Here is a 21,937-nt window from a genome sequence, read left to right on the forward strand (position 1 = left end):
CATCTTTAGGATTTGAAATAGCCCAACTGGAATTCCATCACCTCCACTAGCTTTGTTCATACTGATCCTTCATAAGGCCTACTTGACTTCACGTTCCAGGATGTCTGGCTCCAGGTGAGTGATCACACATCGTGATTATCTGGGTGGTGAAGATCTTTTTTGTACAGTTCTTCTGTGTATTCTTGCCACCTCTTAATATCTTCTGCTTCTGTTTGGTGCATACCATTTCTGTCCTTTATTGTGCCCATCTTTGCATGAAATGTTCCCTAGTATCTTTAGTTTTCTTGAAGAGATCTCTAGTCTTTCCCATTCTATTGTTTTCCTCTATTTCTTTGCATTGATCACTGAGGAAGGCTTTCTTATCTCTCCTTGCTCTTCCTTCAAACTCTGCATTCAAATGGGTATATCTGTCCTTTTCTCCTTCGCTTGGAGAAAACTTGACCTTTGAGTACAGAATGAAGCCCGGCAAAGGCTAATATAGTTTTGCCAAGAGAATGTACTGGTCATAGCAAACACCCTCTTCCAACAATAGGAGAAGCCTCTACACATGGACATAATCAGATGGTCAACACTGAAATCAGATTGATTATATTCTTTGCAGCCCAAGATAGAGAAGCTCTATACACTCAGCAAAAACAAGACTGCGAGCTGACTGTGGCTCAAATCATGAACTCCTTATTGCCAAATTCATACTTAAATTGAGGAAAGTAGGGAAAACCACTAGACCATTCAGGTATGACCCAAATCAAACCACTAACAATTATACAGTGGAACTGAGAAATAGACGTAAGGGACTAGATCTGATAAGACAGAGTGCCTGAAGAACCACGGATGGAGGTTCATGACATTGTACAGGAGATAGGGATCACGACCATCCCAAGAAAAAGAAACGCAAAAAAGCAAAATGGCTGTCTGAGCAGGCCTTATAAATAGCTGTGAAAAGAAGAGAAGTGAAAAGCAAAGGAGAAAAGGAAAGATATACTTCTGTCATTACAGTGCGTTTTATAAATGGCAGAAAAACACCCCAGAGTTGGAAGACCCTGAGTTTGAATCTTGTGTCTTCCATTATCATAGGCATTGTACAAGGAATGAGCTAAGGAGAAAGTCTAGGTAGACCTGGAGAATCAATGGCTTCCATGACACTACCATAATTCTCACTGACAGTGTTAGGTGTTCTATACTGTTGAGAATATTTTTCTTCGACATTTCAAACATGCTTTCACATCAGCCCATTTCAAGTCCTGTCCAATGACCTCATATACGTTGTGAATATTTGTTTGGTCTACACAGAAAAGGCTTGTCAAGTCAGTCGAGGGGGAAAAAGACGGAAAACAAGTTCGTCCTACACCAAAATACTTACTGAGTCGAGCGCTGTTTAAATTCCTCACTGGACAGGAAAACACACACACACACACACACACACACACACAAACACAAACGGACTCTGATACAAGGCCCAAAGCCTCACAGGCAGAGCACAACACAAGCCAGCGGCCTGTGAGCTGCGCCAGCACGGGACTCCTATAGCATGCCGCGAGGGCAGGTGCCTGAGGAGACCGCCTCACACAAGCCCCGCTGGTCCTTGCCGCGGGCGCATGCGCGCGCCGCCACGCTCGAGGGGGGCGGGCCTCGACTGCCATCTTGCAGTGCGCGGGAGTCGCGCCGCGGGTCCCGAGCTTGGGCTTGTGCCCGCGGCTTTCTGTCCAGACCGTCTTCCTCTTTCCTCTGTCAGCCCCGGCCAACAGCCCTGCCCGGCCCGCCCAGCCTCAGCTCTCGGCCAATGAGCTGATCCGGGGCTAGCCCGACTCTCAGCCGCGGCTTGCCCTGGTGCCTGTCCCGCAAGGCTGTGCGCGCGGGGCACCCAGCCTGCCCCGCCGGCCGCCATGCCCAACGTGCAGCTGCCACCCAAGGAGAACAACCTCTTCAAACGCATCTTGGTGAGTGGCCGCGTACCGCGCCGCTGGCAGCCCCGGGCTCGACGCGGCGGGGCCAGGCCGCCCCGCCCCCCTCGGGTTCTTTGTTTTTGTGGAATCCCGCACGCCCGCCTCGCCGGGCTGCCTCCCCGCTGTCGTCTCTCTCTCTCCGTGGACAGTCCTTCCCGGAACTTCCCGCTGCAGTCACTCTGGGCCTGAGCGCGGGGCGCGGCCCACGCGTGCTGCGGCGCCTGGCGGCCGGCCTCGCCGCCGCCTCGCCCCTAGTCTTCCGCGGTTACCTTTTGCCGTCACCCAGGTGTGCTGGTTCTCTGCTCGGTGTGGAATCTGTTGCACAGCGCGCGCTGACACCCGTGAAGGAGGGAGCGATTCTCTGGCGGGGTGGGATCTGGTTTATACCGGTTCCGGGGAGCTAAAACTTCGGACGGAGACCGACCCTCCCTTTGGTAGAGAGGTTTGTCTTCCTTTGGTGCTCAGTGTTTACCCTCTGGGAAGTCAGTGACTGGGGCTGCCATTTTTAAGTTATAAATTCGAGCATAACTGTTGATTGCTTTAAAAAAAAAAGTGTTATTTTTACTTTTAATTGTAGAATAATTGCTTTATAATGTTGTGTTGGTTTCTCTTATGTAGCAACGTAAATCAGTCATAAATATGCCCCCTCCTTCTTCAACCTCTGCCCGCCGCCCAGTCCCACCACTCTGGGTTGTCACAGGGAACTTGGATTGCGTTTAACTCGTACAGGCCCTGCGACGAGCTAAGTGATGAAAGCTTCTTGGGGTAGGTTGGCGTTGCTCTTAAGGGAGCATTCACTTTGTTTCCTAGCAGAAAGAAACCTGGGAAGCAACGTGGAAAATGCGGTGAAAATGTTAAATCTTAATTTTATATGGTGCTTAGTGTTGAGCTGAAACTCCAATACTTTGGCGACCTGATGCGAAGAGCTGACTCATTTGAAAAGACTCTGATGCTGGGAAAGATTGAAGGCAGGAGGAGAAGGGGATGACAGAGGATGAGATGGTTGGATGGCATCACCGACTCTATGGACATGAAGTGAAGTGAAGTCGCTCAGTCGTGTCTGACTCTTTGCGACCTCATGGACTGTAGCCTACCGGGCTCCTCCGTCCATGGGATTTTCCAGGCAAGAGTACTGGAGTGGGGTGCCATTTCCTTCTCCAGGGGAACTTCCCGACCCAGGGATCGAACCCGGGTCTCCCACATTGTAGGCAGACGCTTGAGTTTGAGTAAACTCAGGGAGTTGGTGAGGGACAGGGAGGCCTGGCTTGCTGCAGTCCATGGGGTCACAAAGAGTCAGACACGACTGAGCAGCTGAACTGAACTAGTAGTGTTGAGCAAACAATGAGAAATGAGTGTAAAAACCTAATTGTGGCAGAATGCTTCTTTCGACTTTGCCTTTATTTTATCTTTATTTTACTTTCGTTTTTCTTATATCTTTTTATTTTTCGCAATGTGGATTGGAGAAGGGAATTTTTTGCCCCTTTCGGGTGGGCTGGTTTGTTATTGTTATTTTTTTCGTTTAAGGAAGCTGAAACATGTCAATGAAAAATCATCTATATAAATTGCTAGTTGGGTTTCAGGATATTTGCATTGTACATGAAAGATGACAGAACGCTTTTTTTGTCTATGGATATTTTCAAATTCAAATCACGTTATCAGGAGCATAATGAAAAGCAGCTAATTTATTATATTCTAGTAAAAAAAAGTTAAAACCGTTGCAGAGTTCACTTTATCCCCGCCCCCCCCCCCCCCCCGCCCCCAAATTGGGAAATGCTGAGCATTTTTTCTGAGTATGTAGTTTTTTAATAAGCTTACATGACTTTAGGAAGATGCTGCAAAATGAATTATTTTGTCATCTCAAATTGCAGTAAGTGTGGGTAAAACTTGGCTGTGACAAATTCCATAGGTTTCAGAAGCCTATCATAGAATTATTTTTTTAGTTTGATTGTGGACCGGAGTGCTTTGCCACCAACAGTAACTTTTAAATGTTAATTTTCATTGTATTTAAACATCCATACAAGCTTACCAGGTTGCTTATCAACATAGTTTGCATGACTTGTTCCTGCCTATCTTATTTCCCCAAACTGGCTGTTAGCATTTTGTTGAATTTTGGAACTACTCCATGCCCTCTTTTACAGAGGAGACAATCAAATCCAGGAATAGTAAATGACAGTATAAGGTTCTCTGACTGGTTAGTAGCCAAGTTGAAACTACAATCTGTTTTTTCTACTAAGTATATATTCTTTATTGAACTTAGTAAGACTTTCCTATAACCTGAGTGCTTGGGTACTGTAGATGACTACCTGGGTTTGAATTGTGGCTCTGACACCAGCTATGTAGACTCAGTAACTATGCCTCAGTCTCCATCTAAATGGAGATTACATGTATCCCATAGTCTTTAAAGAGTAAATGAGAAAAGCACCTGTCACATAGTAAATGCTTCCAGGAAGTGTTAACTATTATTATTCCTGTTGTTGATAGTATGATATTATTACTTCCAGATCACTTGGTAAGGCAGAAAAAAACATTATATTTCTCTTTTTCCTCTTCCCCAGTGGTTCCTTCTGCTTGTTTTTTTCTTCTTGTCTTTGTCAGATGAACTCCTGTGACTAGATTCAGATTGTTATTTTTTTAAATTTTTATGTTAAAATATTTTTGGAATGGATAATATACTAGCATGATTCAAAATTCAAAGTTTTCCTGTCCTGTCTCCCCAACCACTAAGGTCTCTCCCCCAGAGGCCATCAATAAGCCTCAAAAACTTTTTTTCTATGAATACTTTTCTGTTTCCCCTCCAGATGCCACCCCTGTTGGCAAGAATTAATCTCTTTCTTCTCATTTGCTGGTCCTGCTTTGTTTTGAACTTAGAAGATTGTACACATTGACTGTGTTGAGCAGTGCTTATTTGTCTAGAATCTGAGGATGCAGCCATGTTTAAAACAGGCAGGATCCCTGTTCTCATGGAGCCTACAGTATGATGGGAAAGACAGACACTAAGTAAAAACAAATAATAATGTCAGGAAATGATAGCACTGTGTAGAAAATAGAACAGTACGGTAGAGTGTGTATGTGTGTGTGGAGGGGTACAGTAAGAGGCTGGCGGTGTTTGAGTGGTCGGGTAGATGATGTGGAAAACTCGATCATCAGCCATGGGAAAGTCTGGGGAAGAACAACATTTCAGAGGGTAGAAGGAGCACATGTGCAGAGGCCTTGAAGTGGGGATGAGCTTGGCATGCTGAGTACTAGGGAAAATAACCTATAACCACAAGTGAGAGGTTGAGTTAAAGATAAGGTGTTCTCATAGTTAATGACTGTGGAGGCCAGGCATGGTTACTTAGCCTGGCTGGTGACATTTAGGAATAAAGAGGTTGCTTACATTTGTGTTAGAGTAATTGATGGAAAGACCATGGTCTTTGAAGTCAACCCAGAGTTTGCAACTAGGCTGACCCACTTATAAACAAATTTAATGAACTTTTAAGTTTCTGCATCTGTGAAGTGGAGATGATGACACCTACCTTAAGGAGTTGTCATGAGTCATAACAAGTTTTGTACAGACACACATTAGTTGTTCAATAAATAGCAGGATTTTTTTGTGTATATGCTTTGGTTCCATTCTTGAAGTGGCAAAGGTTTTTAATGCTGTTTCTAGTATTTTTCTTTGTGATCACATTTTTTTGCTTTTGGATTTTGAATAAGAAAGCTATAGCAGTGTATTGATTGACAATAAGGGGTTTTTTAAAAAGTGTCTTTATTTTCAAATATGTTTTTATTTGGCTGCACCAGGTTTTAGTTGCAGCGTGCACACTCTCAGTTGCAGCCTGTGGGCTCAAGTTCCCTGACCAGGGGTTGAACCTGGGCTCCTGCTTTGGGAGTCTTAGCCTCTGGACCACCAGGGAAGTCCCAATTTTTTATTTTCTGTAAAAGTGAAAATACTCAGATACCAGTAAGTAACAGAGGTACACTTCATGTTATAAGTGATATAAGTTGGTATAAAACCTTTCCATCACATATGTTTTAAACCTAATTTTGAATCTTGAATTTAGAATTTATATAATGCAATGAAAAGTTATTTCCATGTGTATTCATTTTGTATAATAATTTTTCTTTTCTTTTTCAGAAATGTTATGAACAGAAGCAATACAAAAATGGCCTCAAATTTTGCAAGATGATTCTTTCAAATCCGAAATTTGCTGAACATGGAGGTATCACCTGTGAGAGTCCTTTGAGAAAATCTAATTCCACAATCAGATGGAAAGGATTTCTAACCGTGAAAGAAGAATACTTCCCACTTTGCATGACCTCTTAGAGTCCATATATGTTTAACTTTTTAAATTATGCCTCATATCATTATTATTCTAGATTATTTCCTTCAGTATTATGCTTAGATATATTTATAGACTTTACTTTTATTAATAGATGAGAAATCGTTGATCTGTTGGTAAATAAGAGACATATACCTCTACTTTTATAGACCTGATTTCATTTGTTGCTTTGAGTAGGACTTATCCTTTGATTTCTTATGTATAAAATTAGGACAATATTTGCAACACCAAAGTAGAATGAAGATACAATCAAATGCATTTTATTTTTTGGTAGATGTAGTGTTAATATATCTGCTGATCTTCATATGTAAATAGGATACTACTGATTTACATTTGGATTATCTTGGTTCTTTAGTACTGATATCAGTTAGGTCTGTATTTTCTTGTCTGATCCTTTTTCACTGGTGACCAGTGCTTGGTAAAAGGATGAATCAGGTTAGACATGTAAGTTATGGTCCTATAGCCAAGGAAAGCCCACTGGGTCTCTGAATATTAGACTTGAGTAATTCTCGAGACCATCTTAGCCTGGCCCTACTCAGTTTCTAATAATGCTTAAAGCATTCTTTGAAGAAAGTGGGAAGAAGTCTTTTGTTTCATAGCATTTTAGAAATTAAAGCTTATTTTCAAGCTATTTAGCAATAGAGTAGTGTTAGTCATTCAGTGGTGTCCGACTCTTTGTGAGCCTATGGCCTGGAGCCCGCCGGGCACCTCTGTCCATGGGATTCTCCAGGCCTTTATCCAAATGGGAGCTTCTGGGGAAGTTCATTATGTCAAAACAGATAAAATAAGATGTTTGATCATAGGAGCCTGAACTGCTGGATCACCGTATTCTGAAAACCAGAGTCCATAGAGATCATCTTGAAAACCATTTATCTTTTGTAATTCGGTCTTGTGGATTATTGAGAGAATTATTTCATTCTATATAATCTTCCATTAACTACCTTAAACATATTCTTGGGTTAGTTACCACTCACACAGTCCAGTGTTGTGCTTTTCAAGTGCAAACTGATGTTAACTAGCCTAAGTGAGTGGACTTTGTTGGAATAAACTTACAACCAAAAATGAAGTCTGGTCCAGTATTGAGTAGGTGACTTTTAAATTGTGTACATCACTTTAAGGTAGATTGAGTGATTTTGTGGAGTATAAATCAGATTGTTAGATTCTTAGTAGAATTGACTTCAGGTGAAAGGTGAGGTCGGCTGCAGTAGATTTAACTCAACAGGACTCAGGACCCTGCTGTGTTACCTTTTTTCAGCAGAATAATCTTAACTTCCTTTATAGAGTCTTCAGGAAGGCAGAAAGCTTTTTACCAACTCAGTTCCAGCCTAAGGAATTTCAGAAAAGGATAGGGCTAAACTTTAAGCAGATACATAAATATATTTTTACTTTTTATTTGGAGAGAAGTTCTTCTAACTATAGGTTTAAAGAATGGATATTGTACCTGTTGGTAGATCTCATATATTACAATATTGCTAAGAGAATAATTTGAATCTTTCATGGGTAAATACAGGTTGAAAATGTTTTTCAGAGACTTTGGCTATGAAAGGATTAACATTGAACTGTTTAGGAAAAAAAGAAGAAGCATATGAATTTGTTCGTAAAGGACTCCGTAACAATGTGAAGAGTCATGTCTGTATCCTTTTGTAGTAGTTGAGTAGTTTTAATTTTCATTTATTGTTTTCTGTTTACTAGTTTTTCTAACTCAAAAAACTTCTGTGGAAAAATTTTAAGCTGTAAGAAAGAGTGAGTTTAATGAAGTCTATGTACCTATTGTCCAGCTTCAGTATTATCAACGTTTTTAATATTAGTTTCATCTGTTCCCTACCCTTTGTTTTTTGTTTATTGGAAGATTTTAAGAGGAATCCCTATGCACTGTATATTTACTGCAGTTGTACTTAGTGTAAGAGAAAAGTAATTTTGATAATTGCATGTGTGTGTGTGTGTGTGTGTGTGCGTGCACGCGCGCACTCAGTCATGTGCGACTCTTTGTGACCCCATGAACTGTAGCCTGCCAGGCTCCTCTGTCCATGGGGATTTCCAGGCAAGGATACTGGAGTGGGTTGCCATTTTCTTCTCCAGGGGATATTCCTGAGCCAGGGATCGAACCCGCATCTCCTGTGTCTCCTAAATTGGCAGCCGGATTCTTTAATGCTGCGCCACTTGGGAAGCCAGCTTTGATAATTATATGTGACTTAAAACCCATTGTTTTTTTCATATACATCCATAAACAGAGTGATAGTTTCCCCATTCCGAATGACTTACCTATATAGTAAACTTTGTGTTCCTTAAAAGGTCCTTAAACTTTGCTTTAGAAATCTTAGATGAACATTCAGAAGGAACCTGTAAGATAGATTTTATTTAGTATAACTATCGTATTGATTCTTCAACTTGGTTTCTGCTGCACAAGGACTTGGCTGTTACTTCACTGGATACTTACCACTACCCCAGTGTGTAAGAAGACAAAAATATTCTTTAGGGATGCATCATTGAAACTGTTTTAATTTATGTTTTGCTTGTCTGTATACTTACTCAGAATTTGCGTATTGCCCTTTTATGTTAATGTTTTGCATTTAAATCATCTAGCTCTTGACCAGTATTGAACATCAGTAGTCTTAATGTTGTTTTCTACATATTTAGCTTAGGGTTCTCTCAGAATACTAAATACTTATTTCTTTATCCCAGTGCTTACCCCAGAGTGAAGAGAAAGGGTGTGTAAGTGTGATACTTTTTGTAGCTCCAAGATATACTAAGACTGTAATTTATATTAAATAAAAACTTACTTTTTTTTGTGGTCTTTAATCACTGTTGCTGCTGCTGCTGCTAAGTCACTTCAGTTGTGTCCGACTCTGCGACCCCATAGACAGCAGCCCACCAGACTCCCCTGTCCCTGGGATTCTCCAGGCAAGAACAGTGGAGTGGGTTGCCATTTCCTTCTCCAATGCATGAAAGTGAAAACTGAAAGGGAAGTCGCTCAGTCGTGTCTGACTCTTAGCGACCCCATGGACTACAGCCTACCAGGCTCCTCCATCTTTAATCACTAGTGAGTTAAAACATGTTTTGTAGTTGATTGAATGAATATATACTTGTTTTAAAAGATAATTGCAATTTTTGTGTATATTCTGTTTTAATACACAGTGTTTGATATTAAGAGCGTGTTGAGATGCTGGCATAGGAAAGTGAAGGACTTGGGGTAGGGAATGTGAAGAATTCCTACCAGTAATTTCTAAGGTTACTTAAAAAAATTCTATGAAAAATTTCAGACATGTCCAAAAATAGACTAGAATAATGAAACCCTATATGCCTATCACCTGGCTTCAGTAATTTAACAACTGTCAATCAGGGCTGATCTGGTTTCATATTTTATCACCTCACTATCATCCCCCTTTTGGGAGAGGGCAATGGCACCCCACTCCAGTACTCTTGCCTGGAAAATCCCATGGACAGAGGAGCCTGGTAGGCTGCAGTCCGTGGGGTCGCTAAGAGTCAGGCACGACTGAGCGACTTCACTTTCACTTTTCACTTTCATGCATTGGAGAAGGAAATGGCAGTCTACTCCAGTGTTCTTGCCTGGAGAATCCCAGGGACGGGAGAACCTGGTGGGCTGCCGTCTATGGGGTCGCACAGAGTCGGGCACGACTGAAGTGACTTAGCAGTAGCAGTATCATCCCCCTCTTACTCAGGTCATTCTAAGGTAAATCCCAAACAAAATACAGTTTTGTTAAGGTAAGCTTTCTGTTAAATATGTAGCATAGTATATTCTAGTATCTGTGAATGTCTGTTTCCTTAACTTACTAGGTTGGCATGTATATGGACTCTTGCAGCGTTCTGATAAGAGATATGATGAAGCTATTAAATGTTACAGAAATGCCCTCAAGTTAGATAAAGATAATCTGCAAATTTTGAGGGATCTCTCTCTGTTGCAGATCCAAATGAGAGACCTTGAAGGTTATCGAGTAAGTATTTTAGTCTTAAGTGTACATGTTTTTGCAATAGCTATAACTTAAAAGCATGTAATTCAGAATGAGGTAAACTTAACATCATGTAGACTTGATCGTTAATTGCATTCTATAGTAGAAGGCGGAAGTTACTTGGGATCTCCCCTCCAGTGATAGTTGCAGAATTGCATAAATTGATCAAAAAGAGTAACTGGTTTATTCATTTAATGCTTTTTATTATAAAAGCTAGAGTATCTCCTATGTCCTAATATTGTACCATATTCTTTGTGGGCTTGATATTTACAAATTTGGCAAACAGCTTTTATAATAGAAATCTAAATGTAGAGATTGACTAGCTTGCTTTATTATGGGTTAGAAAATACAAGATATTGTGAGAAGGATTGCCATACATGTAGTCCCAGACCATTATTGTCAACTCTACTGGGCATCTACAGGTGCTTACCCCACTTAGTATCCTGATTCAAAATGTTCAAAATGGAATTCTCCCCCCTTCTCATGGGAAGGAGGCTACCGAGACTTAATAGTTCTCTTTAGGTAAGTCTTCTTTCATTATCTTTTTTCCTTTTGCCCTTCTACTGCTCTGTAAGTCCTTCTACCCTATACTTAGACTTTTGCAGAAGTTTCAAGGGTTCTGCTGAACTTAATAATGGCACCAATTAATTCATCAAGGTTATGTGATTTTTTTTTTTTGGTTAGGACTTAGCAGCCTAAGTTTGGTGAGAGTTCAAATCATTTATCTTTAGGAATAAAGAACAGTATTTGCGGGAGACTGGTTGCTAGGAGGGGTTGTGAAATAAATAAAGATAAAAGAGCTGGTGGTTAGAAGTGAAGGACTCCAGGAACTAGAGGTACTGGTGGTATCTAGGAACAAGGGTGGGAAGGTCCCAAGTGAGAGTTTTGATAGCAAAGGAGCTGTAGCCAGAGTGAGATACCTGAATTTATGATTTCTGGGCGGCAGTAAGGTCTAGGGTGTAGTAGTGGGAGTAGGTCCCTGAAACAGGGTGGAGATCATTAAAGAGGAGGAAATCTTGGCTCCAAGAAGAAAAGTTATTGGATGGTTAGTGTTGCATTTGCCCAGGATAATGGCAGGATTTGACAGAGAGATGAAAACTGAGGCAGACTTTAATGAAGTAGGGGGATGACAGAGAAGTAACAATGGAAATAAGGGGTGAGATTGTTAAGAGCTTAATGCCGTATTCCTAGAAGGAACGACACTTAGATGTGAATATTGTCTCAATTGTTTTGTCAAAGATACCTCTTTTAAAGAAAGATCTAATCATGGTTCTCCTCATGGCCTATAGCGTAGATGGCCAGCACACATTCCAGTGGCAGTCATAGAAGCTAAACATTACATTTTTAAAACTCATTGCAGCTAGGGTTTTTCATGAGACCCTGTTCTTCTAGGCAGTTACACTTGCTTAAAACCTGGAGACGTATATGAACTACGAGGAAGCTGGAGCTGTGTAGGGAAGTTAGATTTTGTGCTGGTCTGAAGCTTTTGTGCTGGTCTTGATTCTTCCTGGCAACCAGGTGGAATTTCTGGCGTTTTCTTCCTAATGTCATAAATACTGAGCTGTCTTAAGAGTAGCAGCGGTGGTGTTTCTGCTAGAAAAGTCCAGTCGGGTGTTTGAGTGTTTTCTCTGGTTCTGTCCAGCCTGTCTGTGGGCCTGTTATAACAATGTAAGTAGGTCTTAATTTTATATCATAATTTAATATGCAGAAAACTGTTGTCATTAAAAGCGATCTTATTCTCTCTCTTAAGGTGTTCAGTTACCAGAAAACATTCTTGTTATATACAGTTAATTTTATAAGGCAGCCCAACAGCATTGACTCCAAGGACAGCTTTTCAGTGACAGTCTTTCAGTGAGCGTTATGGAGTATTCTAGAGTTTAAGTTTAGATGAGGAACATAGAAAGTATTGGGTGGGCCAAGAAGTTCAATCGAGGTTTTCTGTACCATCTTCCAGAAAATCCTGGATGAATTTTTTTTGTCCACCTCAGTATTTTTGTTTTATTCTGGAGTTCAGCGATACTTGTTCATTCAGTTCATTAGAAAGGAATTAAAGGTATGTTGTCTTAAAACTGATGGATTATATTTTAGTGAAACTTAAGACAGTGAAGAGAATTTAAAAGATTTTTTTTTTATTTTTAAGGAGACAAGATATCAGCTTCTTCAGTTGCGCCCGACACAACGTGCTTCCTGGATTGGCTATGCCGTTGCACACCATCTACTGAAAGACTATGAGATGGCACTGAAACTGCTCGAAGAATTTAGACAGACTCAGCAAGTAAGACGTTCGTTTCAACATGTCCTTCCTCTACAAGCTAAAATGGTTGACTGCTATATTGCCTCCACCCCTCAAGGATCTTTGGGAAAATTGAAAATTTTTTGAAATAATTGGAGAAAGTTATAATGTAGAATTCTTTTATTTTGGCCATGCCATGCATCATGTGGGGTCCTAGTTCCCTGACCAGGGATTGAACCTATATGCCTTCTGCAATGGAAGTGCAGAGTCCAAACCACTGGACTTCTAGGAATTCCCAATATAAAAATGTTTTTATGCTATAATTTCAATAATATTCAAATGAATAAAGAAAAGAATACATGAAACTGAAAATAGTTTTGTGACTGTGGGAATTTCTTTAATATATATTGCTTTATATTTTATATAAACATGATAATACATTTTACTGTGCATAGTAAAAAATAGAAAAATGAAAAAAATATAAAACAGTAAAATAGTAAAAAAAAATAGTAAAAATGCGAAAAATATAGTGTGTGTCCCAAGAGAAATTAAAAAGATGTTAGCATTTTGCAATAATTGCTCCAGATTTAATTATTTTTTAAAGAACTAAAATGTTCCAGAAAAGCCAGAATCCTCCCATGTCCCTCCCTAGAGGTAGCCACTATTGTGAATTTGGTATAGATCATTTCTAGTCATGTTTACCTTATGTATTAAGTCCATGAAAGTTGCAAACCGTTATTTTGTATATTTAAAATTTTACAGAAATGATACTCAGTTTTTAAAATCCAACATTCCTAGAGGTACATCTGTGTTGATACATGTAGGGCTAGTTTATCCATTTTAAACCACTGTTTGGTGTTCCATAGCTACACTGTTTCGTGTCTATTAAAACTTAGTGCTATGGTGAATATTCTTTTCTGCTGTTTCATTAGCCATATTTGTGAGTTCCTGTTCAATTTATACCTAAAACTGGAATTGCAGAGTTGCAGATCTGTGTCTTCAGTTTTCCCCATTTGAAGTACTTGTACTCATTTATATGCCCACTAGCAAGGTTTGATGGTTATTATTTGCCTGTGTCCTTCCTGGACGGACATACTTACTGTTAGCTTTTCTTAGTCTTCTTGACTAATAGTTTTTCCAGTCTTCTACATGTGAAGAAGTGTATCTCATTGTTCTTTTAATTTGTGTTTCTTTATTAGTGAGGGATACTGGGATAAGAGATATTAAGCCATACTCTTCTTTTGATGTCTGTGTCTGGCTTCAAGGCATGAGTTGGGAAGTATTTTTTGCAGGATGGTATTAGTTCTTAGGTGAACATCTGGTAATACTCACCTGTGATGGCATCTGGTCCTGGGCTTTCCTTTATGGAAAGATTATTGGTAATTATGATTTACTTTTTATTTGATATTGGTCTGTTCAGATTTTCTGTTTCTTCTTGAGTCAGTTTCAGCAGCTTGTGCTTTTTGAGAGTCAGTCCATTTCATCTAGGTGATCTAATTTGTTGGCATACCACTTTGCCTAACAGTCCCTTATAATCCTTTTTATTTTTGTAGAGTATGTGGTAATGGTCTTCCTTTTATTCTCAATTTTAGTAGCCTTCTTTCTTTCTCGGTCATTCCCACTGAAGACTTGTCGATTTGTTCATCTTGTAGTATTGTTAAATTTCTCTGTGTTGGTGTATGCCTTAGCATCAGCCAGGCAGTTTACCCATGACTTCATGGCAAATAGATGGGGAAACAGTGGAAGCAGTGACGGACTTTATTTTTTTGGGCTCTAAAATCACTGCAGATGTGACTGTAGCCATGAAATTAAGACACTTGCTCCTTGGAAGAAAAGTTATGAGCAACCTAGACAGCATATTAAAAAGCAGAGACATTACTTTGCCAACAAAAGTCCGTCTAGTCAAAGCTACGGTTTTCCCAGTAATGTGTGGATGTGACAGTTTAACTATAAAGAAAGCTGAACACCGAAGAATTGATGCTTTTGAGCTGTGGTGTTGGAGAAGACTCTTGAGAGTCCCTTGAACTGCAAGCAGATCCAACTAGTCCATCCTAAAGGAGATCAGTCCTGAATATTCCTTGGAAGGACTGATGCTAAAGCTGAAACTCCAATACTTTGGCCACCTGATGCGAAGAGCTGACTCATTTGAAAAGATCCTGATGCTGGGAAAGATTGAGGGCAGGAGGAGAAGGGGATGACAGAGGATGAGATATTGGATGGCATCACCAACTCAATGGACATGGGTTTGCGTGGACTCCGGGAGTTGGTGATGGGCAGGGAGGCCTGGCGTTCTGTGGTTCATGGGGTCACAAAGAGTTGGACATGACTGAGCAACTGAACTGAAGGCAGTTTACAACTCTGCCTTAACTTTGACCTCTTACTTGTGCAGTCTCAAGGTCAGCAGAACTTTCTCGGGTAATTCTTGAACCTGCGTATAGCTCTATATGTGTGTGACTTCAGTGCCCCCTATGGACGTCACATTGCCCAGCTATTCCTTTAAGGCTTTTGTGTAGTCTGTTGTCTGCCCTGACTGTTACCCATCTTTCAGGCACTGTAAAAGTAAAACACATGCCTCTAATCGCTTTTCTTTTTTCTTTCTTTTTGGCTGCACTGAGTCTTCATTGCTGTGCCCGGGCATTCTCTGGTTGTGGCGAACGCGGGCGACTCTAGTTGCGGTGCGTGGGATTCTCATTGCAGTGGCTTCTCTTGTGGAGCTTTAGGGTACGTGGGCTCAGGAGTCGTCGTTGATGGGCTTAGTTTGCTCTGCGGCTTGTGGAATCTCCTGGACCAAGGGTCAAACCTGTGTCCCCTGTATTGGCAGAAGGGTTCTTAACCACTGGACCACTAGGAAAGGCCCCTTGTGATCAGTTTTGTTGAGCACTTAGGCTCTCTCCCTTTCCCCCTGAGGCTTTTTTTGCTCTGGGCACACTCTGAGTTAGGCTTGTATTTGGAGGCTTGCAGTGAACCAGGAGATAGGTCAGTTAATTACAGTTCTTGGGAAGGAAGCTTTGAAAGAGCCCCAGCTTCATTCTTTTCTCACTGGTGACTGTCAAGCTGCTATGGGAATACAAGCTTATTTCTCAAGGCTGCTGTGTAGCTGGAGAGCTTTGGATAGGACTAGTGAAGTGAATGAAGTCACTCAGTCATGTCTGACGCTTTGCGACCCCATGGACTGTAGCCTACCGGGCTGCTCCGTCCTTGGGATTTTCTAGGCAAAAATACTGGAGTGGGTTGCCATTTCCTTCTCCAGGGGATCTCCCCGACCCAGGGATTGAACCCTGGTCTCCCGCATTGTAGTCAGACACCGTCTGAGCCACCAGGGATAGGACTAAGGCAAGTTATAATGACATAAAACTCACTGGTCTTCTTAAGATCTAGCTTTTTTTCTTCAGTAATTGCTCCCCAGATAGCTGTAAGTGATATTCATTCAGTTGTGTCCAACTTTGCAACACCATGGACTGTACCCCACAAAGCTTCTCTGTCCATGGAATTTTCTAGGCAGGAATACTGAAATGGGTTGCCATTTCCTTCTCCAGGGGATGTTTCTGACCCAGGGATTGACCTGGGTCTCCTGCGTTGCAAGTGGAGTCTTTGCCGTGTGAGCCATCAGGGAAGCGTTTGGTTAATTTTCAGAGTTCTGAATAGCGTGATTCTGACAGTTTTTACCTGTTCTTTCCTTTCTCATATGGAGAGGTGAATCTTTAGAGTTCTTTACCATTTCTCCTGACATCATCCTCTGTATTTTCTTAATGAAAACTTTCTCTTTTGACACATTACCCAAAACATGATGGGTTTAATAGCCAAAGTAATTTTACCTGCTAGAATGGTGGATGTTTTTTCTCTTCTCATTTATCCAGTAATTCTAATTACAGAGTTTTCATGGTAACTGTCCTCTATGCTAACCTTTCTGTCCCTGCCTTGTGGTCCAGAGCCTGGTCCAGAGAAGACATGGAAGAACAGAGCTCTCCATATGTTAACATTAGGGAATATACTTAGACCTCTTCTGGAAACTTCAAATAAAGACAATCATAATGTAGTGTTTCGTCATTAGAGTCTTTTATTTAGAATACTTTTGAGTTCACCGGTGTTAGAGCATGTAGTATTAGTGGTTAATTCCTTTTTAGTGCTATATACTATTTCATTTTGGAGATGCACCACACTTTGTTTATCCATTCAACAATTGATGGACATGTATGTAGTTTTTACTTTTTAGCTATGCATAGTGCTGCTGTGAACATTTGTGTATAAGTTTGTGTGTGGACATATATTTTTATTTCTTTTGGGTAGATACTTAGGAATGAAATTACTTGGTTCTGTGGTAAGTATATATTTATCTTTTCCATAAACTGTTCAGTTGTTTTTCTAAGTGACTGGACCATTTTACATTCCTACTAGCAATGTGTGAGAATTTCAATTTCTACCCATCCTTATACCTCTGTTACTGTTCAATTTTTTGATGATAGTCTCCTAGTGGGTATGTAGTAATAGTTATTTTGATTGTATCTGCATTTTTCCAGAAATTAATGATACTGAGTATTTTATCATGTTACTTACTAGTAACATGATAACTAGTAACTACTTACTAGTAACATATCTTACTAGTCACTTATATTTCTTCTTTGATAAGATGTCTGTTCAACTCTTTGCCCATTTTTTAGTTGGGTTATTTGTTAAGAATTTCTTTTATATTCTCAGTACAAGCTCCTTATCAGATATATCATTCGAAAATATTTTCTTCTAGTCTGTAATTTGTTTTTTCATGCTATTAATGATGTCTTTTGAAGAGGAAAAGTTTATAATTTTGAAATCCAGTTTACTAATTTTTTTCTTATACAAATAGTCATGAAGACTTTTTTCCTATTCTGAGATTTCTTGTATAGTTTTAGTGCTCACATTTAGGTCCGTGATCCATTTTGAGTTAATTTTTGTATATGGTATGAGATATGTGTCTAAGGTTACATTTTTGCATATGGATATTTTATTGTTCCACTATCACTGTTGAAAAGACTACCCTGTCTTATTGGCACATCTGTCGAAAATTGATTGACCAGGTTATAAAGGCTTATTTCTGAAGCTTGTATTCTGTTCCATTGATCTCTATGTCTGCCCTTATGCCATTACCAACCACATTGTCTCTATTGATGTAGCTTTATAATATGTTTGAAATTTGAAGTCTTCCTACTTTGTTTTTCTTTTTATGATTCTGCTGGTACATGCAGGGATCCTTTGGTTTCCATTTGAACCTTTGGGTCAGCTTGTCAGTTTCTGAAACCTTACTAAGAGTTTGATAGGGATTGCATTGCATTTTTAGATCAACGTGGGAGAAAAAATACTGAGTCAAAAAATATTAAGTATTCTGATCCATGTACATGGAATGAAATGTCTGTTGATGTATTTAGGTCTTTAATTTCTCTTTGAATGTTTTGTACTCTTTGGTATGAGTCTTGTTTCTTAAATATATTCCTGAATGTTCTTTATAGTGCTGTTGTGAGTGAAATTATTTTAATTTTTTGGGGGCTGGGATTATTTGTTGCTGGTATAGAGAGATATAGTTGATTCTCATACATTGGTCTTGTATTCTGTCACTTTGCTAAAGTGATTTTCTAGTAGGTTTCTTTTTTGGAAGATTCTTTAGGATTTTAATCCCGTTATTTTACTTTTCTTTGGTAATAGGATTTGCTGATCTCTTCCTTTTGCAGAAATCCCCATCCCTTCATTTGTTTTAAAGAATATATTAATCTTTGCTGTTGATCACTCTTCTATGTGTAATTGCTTGTAGGTTGCTTTTTAAAGTCTGTGTGAATGACATTCCTGAGAAGTCAGTTAAAGATCTGTAACTGCTTTATGTTATTATATAAATAAGATTATTTGTTTTGTTTTGTTTTTCCAGGTTCCTCCCAGCAAAATAGACTATGAATACAGTGAACTGATACTGTACCAGAATCAAGTGATGAGGGAGGCAGATCTGTTTCAGGAATCTTTGGAACATATAGAAACATATGAGAAACAAATATGTGATAAACTTTTGGTGGAAGAAATTAAAGGTTAGTTGAATTGCTTTTTCTTTTTTTAAAAAATGGTCTCAATTAAAGATGAGAATAGAAGCTGTATTTGGGCTTCCCTGGTGGTTCATACAGTAAAGAATCTGCCTGCAGAGGGTGTGATCCCTGGGTCAGGGAGCATCTCCTGAAGAAGGAGATAACAACCTACTCAAGTATTCTCACAAGTATCCTACAGCCTACTCAAGGATTCTGTGAAATTCCATGGACAGAGGAGCCTGGCAGTTGCAAAGATACAGGACTTACTAACACTTTCACTTTCATGTCCTAACACTTAAGTGAGACTATATATCAGGCAGTGTTCTAAACAGTTCTATTATTAAACCATTATTAATTAATGTAATCCTCATAACAACCTTATGATGTAGTTGTTATATCCATTTTAGAGATCAGGAACTGAGGAACAGAGAGGTTAAGTGACTTGCCCAGAGTCACACAGCCAATTAGGCTTAGTAGTGCAGGATTTGAATGCAGGGATTTTGACACCAGATTCCATTTTCTAAAGTAGTGTGTTATACTGCCTTCATATTCATCTCCTCTCCCAATTCTTACCTTCATATGTAGTAAAATGAGATTAGTAAATGGTGACACTGGGATCATCATGAAAGCAACATTCATTTATTTTTATTATGGGCTAATAAGACAGAATCCTGAGAAATAGTTTGTTAAAAGGGTTATTCAACAAAGTCAAACATTTTCTTTTTTATATTTAACTTTGCTGATCAGTTACCCATTTCCTGAGGAATATTGTATAGACTGTCCATTTAAATTAAAAATTAGTTTAAAACTAAAATCTCATATAGTTGCAGGACTTCTAAAGCTTAATAAAAATACTTGCCAAGATTTATTTAGTCTTTCACAGTAGTAATTGCTCAACTGGCTTAATTTCTTGGAATATTTTATCACTTCTAACACGGGTGTTATTTCCCCTTTTTATATTTGAAGAAGCTAGAAGAGGTTAGCCTTTTAGGAGTTAATTTCTAAACATACCTTTCTGATTTCAGAGCCTTTACTTTGTGTGTTTGTTTGCTTTGCTTTAAATAGACTTTATTGTTTAGAGCAGTTCTAGGTGCGTAGACACTGAGTGGAAGACACAAAGGTTTCCCATGCACCCTCTGTCCTCACACGCGCGCAGACTCCTCCCTGCTCCGGGCCTGTAGTCTGTATTTGAGTTCACTCTTGGTGTTGCACACCTTCTAGGGTTTAAAAAATGTGTAATGACATGTATCTACCATTGTAGTATCATACGGGATAGTTTCACTGCCGTAAAAATCCTGTGTTCTACCTGTTTGTTTCTCCTTGCCTCCAGCCCTTGGCAATCCAAAATCCTTTTCCTGTCTCCTTACTTGTACCTTTTACAGTATGTGTTAGAGATGGAATCATAGTACGTAGCTTTTTTATAATTGGAGAAGGAAATGGCAACCCACTCCAGTGTTCTTGCCTGGAGAATCCCAGGGACAGAGGAGCCTAGTGGGCTGCCATCTGTGGGGTCGCACAGAGTCAGACACGACTGAAGCGACATAGCAGCAGCAGCAGCCGCCTTTTTATATTGGCTTTTTTCACTTAGCAGTATCCTTTTAAGGTTCCTTCGTGCCATTTTTTGAGTCCTTTTAACTGCTCTCCTCTACTCCTGCGGAGGAATGGGGCACAGTCACAGGTTTTTTTTTGTTGTTGTTTTTGTTTTCCTTTTCCTTAAATTGAAGTATAGTTGACATACTATTTATAGTTTTAAGTAGAAGATGCTTATTTGTATTCACTTTGTATCAAGTACTGTGTTGACCATTTTAAGTGCATTATTTCAGTTGATGATCATAAAAATAGACTGATACAGTTGATATTTTGCAAGCAAGGAAATGGGAATTGAAAGTTTTATAAGTTACTCAGGGTTCCAAAGCTAGAAAGTGGTAAAATTCGTAATTATACCTGTTAATCTTTTTTTTTTTTTTTCAAGTTACTATTATCATTGTCTCTTTATTTATTTATTTATTTTTCTCTTTTTCTTTTATTTTTTAAAAAAAAATCACATGCTCCCCATCCTGAACCCTCCTCCCTCCCAACCTCCCCATACCATCCCCCTGGGCCTTCCCAGCGCACCAGCCCCAAGCATCCAGCATCGTGCACTGAACCTGGACTGGCATCTCGTTTCATACATGACATTTCACATGTTTCAATGACATTCTCCCAAATCTTCCCACCCTCTCCCACAGAGTCCATAAGACTGTTCTATACATCAGTGTCTCTTTTGCTGTCTCGTATACAGGGTTATGTTAATCTTTTTTTAAATTAGAGGATAGTTACTTCTGTTGTATGTAAGCATAAATTGGTGACTGGTGTACATACATCCCCTCCCCCCTTGAACCGCTCTCCCACTCCTGTTAGTCTTATTCTAGAGATTGAGTAATATATAATACATGTAAATAGCAAAATAATACGTATAATAACCACTGTAATATGATGATGATAAAAGCTGAAATAGTATGTATGACTGAAGACATTTCAAAGGGTTGTTTGAAACAGATTCTTCAGGAAGTGGGAAAGCTTAGTGTTAGAAAGTTGAGGTATATTCTTTTTCGAGATTCTCCCCATTGTCTTGATTAGATTTGCTTTTATCTGAGAAGTTGAGATGCCCTTTCCCATTCCCATTTGCAATTTATATGGCTTAGTTAAAGGAACGGAGTGTTAGAGATGACTCTCAGGTGAACTTGTTTTGTGTAGTTTCTTGCTCTGAAATAATATTTAGTGTTATTGTTTTGTGAGTTAAACTTCTCCGATTTTAGTGACCTGGAAAGGACACTAAGAGAATTAAATGGAGAATTGTTTAGCACAAAAATTGGTAAGGAAAAGTACATTGAAAATCTTGCAGTAGGAAGGTAGAGATATTTCATTGGAATTATTTACCAATCTGTAAATAGGGTGTCTTTAGTTATCTTAAAGGGTGTATAAAAATGTACAAAATAGCAAAAATTTTTACTAAGTAATATCATATTTGGGGTGTGGGAGGGAGCCAGAAATGAATGTTAATAGAATATGTAAATGAAGGTTCATTTCTGAAGGCAAACTCTGAATTAATCTTTAGTTATTTAAACTACAATGGCAACAAACCCTGAAGGGAAGCACACAAAATTCTGTCTTTCATAAATATCTACTATACTAATAATGGTTAGTGAAAACCTCTGGGCTCAGAAAGGTATTTAATGTTTAAGTAAAATGAATGTGACGTTTAAACTTAATTTTAGGGGAAATGCTGTTGAAAGTGGGGCGATTAAAAGAAGCGAGTGAAGTATTCAAAAACTTGATTGATCGGAATGCAGAAAATTGGTGTTATTATGAAGGCTTGGAAAAAGCTCTGCAACTTAGTATGTAATGATTTTTCTCCTACCTTCTCTTAACTAGTGTTTGAAGTATAGTAAAA

The 21,937-nt window shown here is 39.3% G+C and overlaps 1 protein-coding gene across 33 annotated transcripts in view; it reads left to right on the top strand.

The window, feature by feature from the left end:
• Positions 1-1,643: 1,643 nt before the first annotated feature.
• Positions 1,644-21,937, top strand: part of NAA16 (N-alpha-acetyltransferase 16, NatA auxiliary subunit) — a 64,916-nt gene continuing 44,622 nt past the window's right edge. For 13 of the 33 annotated variants that reach the window (XR_015137800.1, XR_015137801.1, XR_015137797.1 and 10 more), the window contains exons 1-7: positions 1,644-1,937; positions 6,061-6,145; positions 7,794-7,898; positions 10,061-10,218; positions 12,374-12,508; positions 18,357-18,510; positions 21,762-21,881. Coding sequence is in view for 11 of the 33 variants with exons in the window: in XM_086328784.1 (XP_086184910.1) it covers positions 1,884-1,937; positions 6,061-6,145; positions 7,794-7,898; positions 10,061-10,218; positions 12,374-12,508; positions 18,357-18,510; positions 21,762-21,881 (811 nt within the window). In the remaining 22 variants the exon portion in view is untranslated. Of the gene's footprint in view, positions 1,938-6,060; positions 6,146-7,775; positions 7,899-10,060; positions 10,219-12,373; positions 12,509-18,356; positions 18,511-21,761; positions 21,882-21,937 lie in introns of those variants that run through there. The other 20 variants (XR_015137806.1, XR_015137809.1, XR_015137810.1 and 17 more) reach the window with 6 other exon arrangements.

The sequence above is a fragment of the Bos grunniens genome, chromosome 12 (genome assembly GCF_055505025.1).
Source record: "Bos grunniens cultivar Pamir isolate PY7600 chromosome 12, Bosgru_T2T1.0, whole genome shotgun sequence".
Taxonomy (NCBI): domain Eukaryota; kingdom Metazoa; phylum Chordata; class Mammalia; order Artiodactyla; family Bovidae; genus Bos; species Bos grunniens.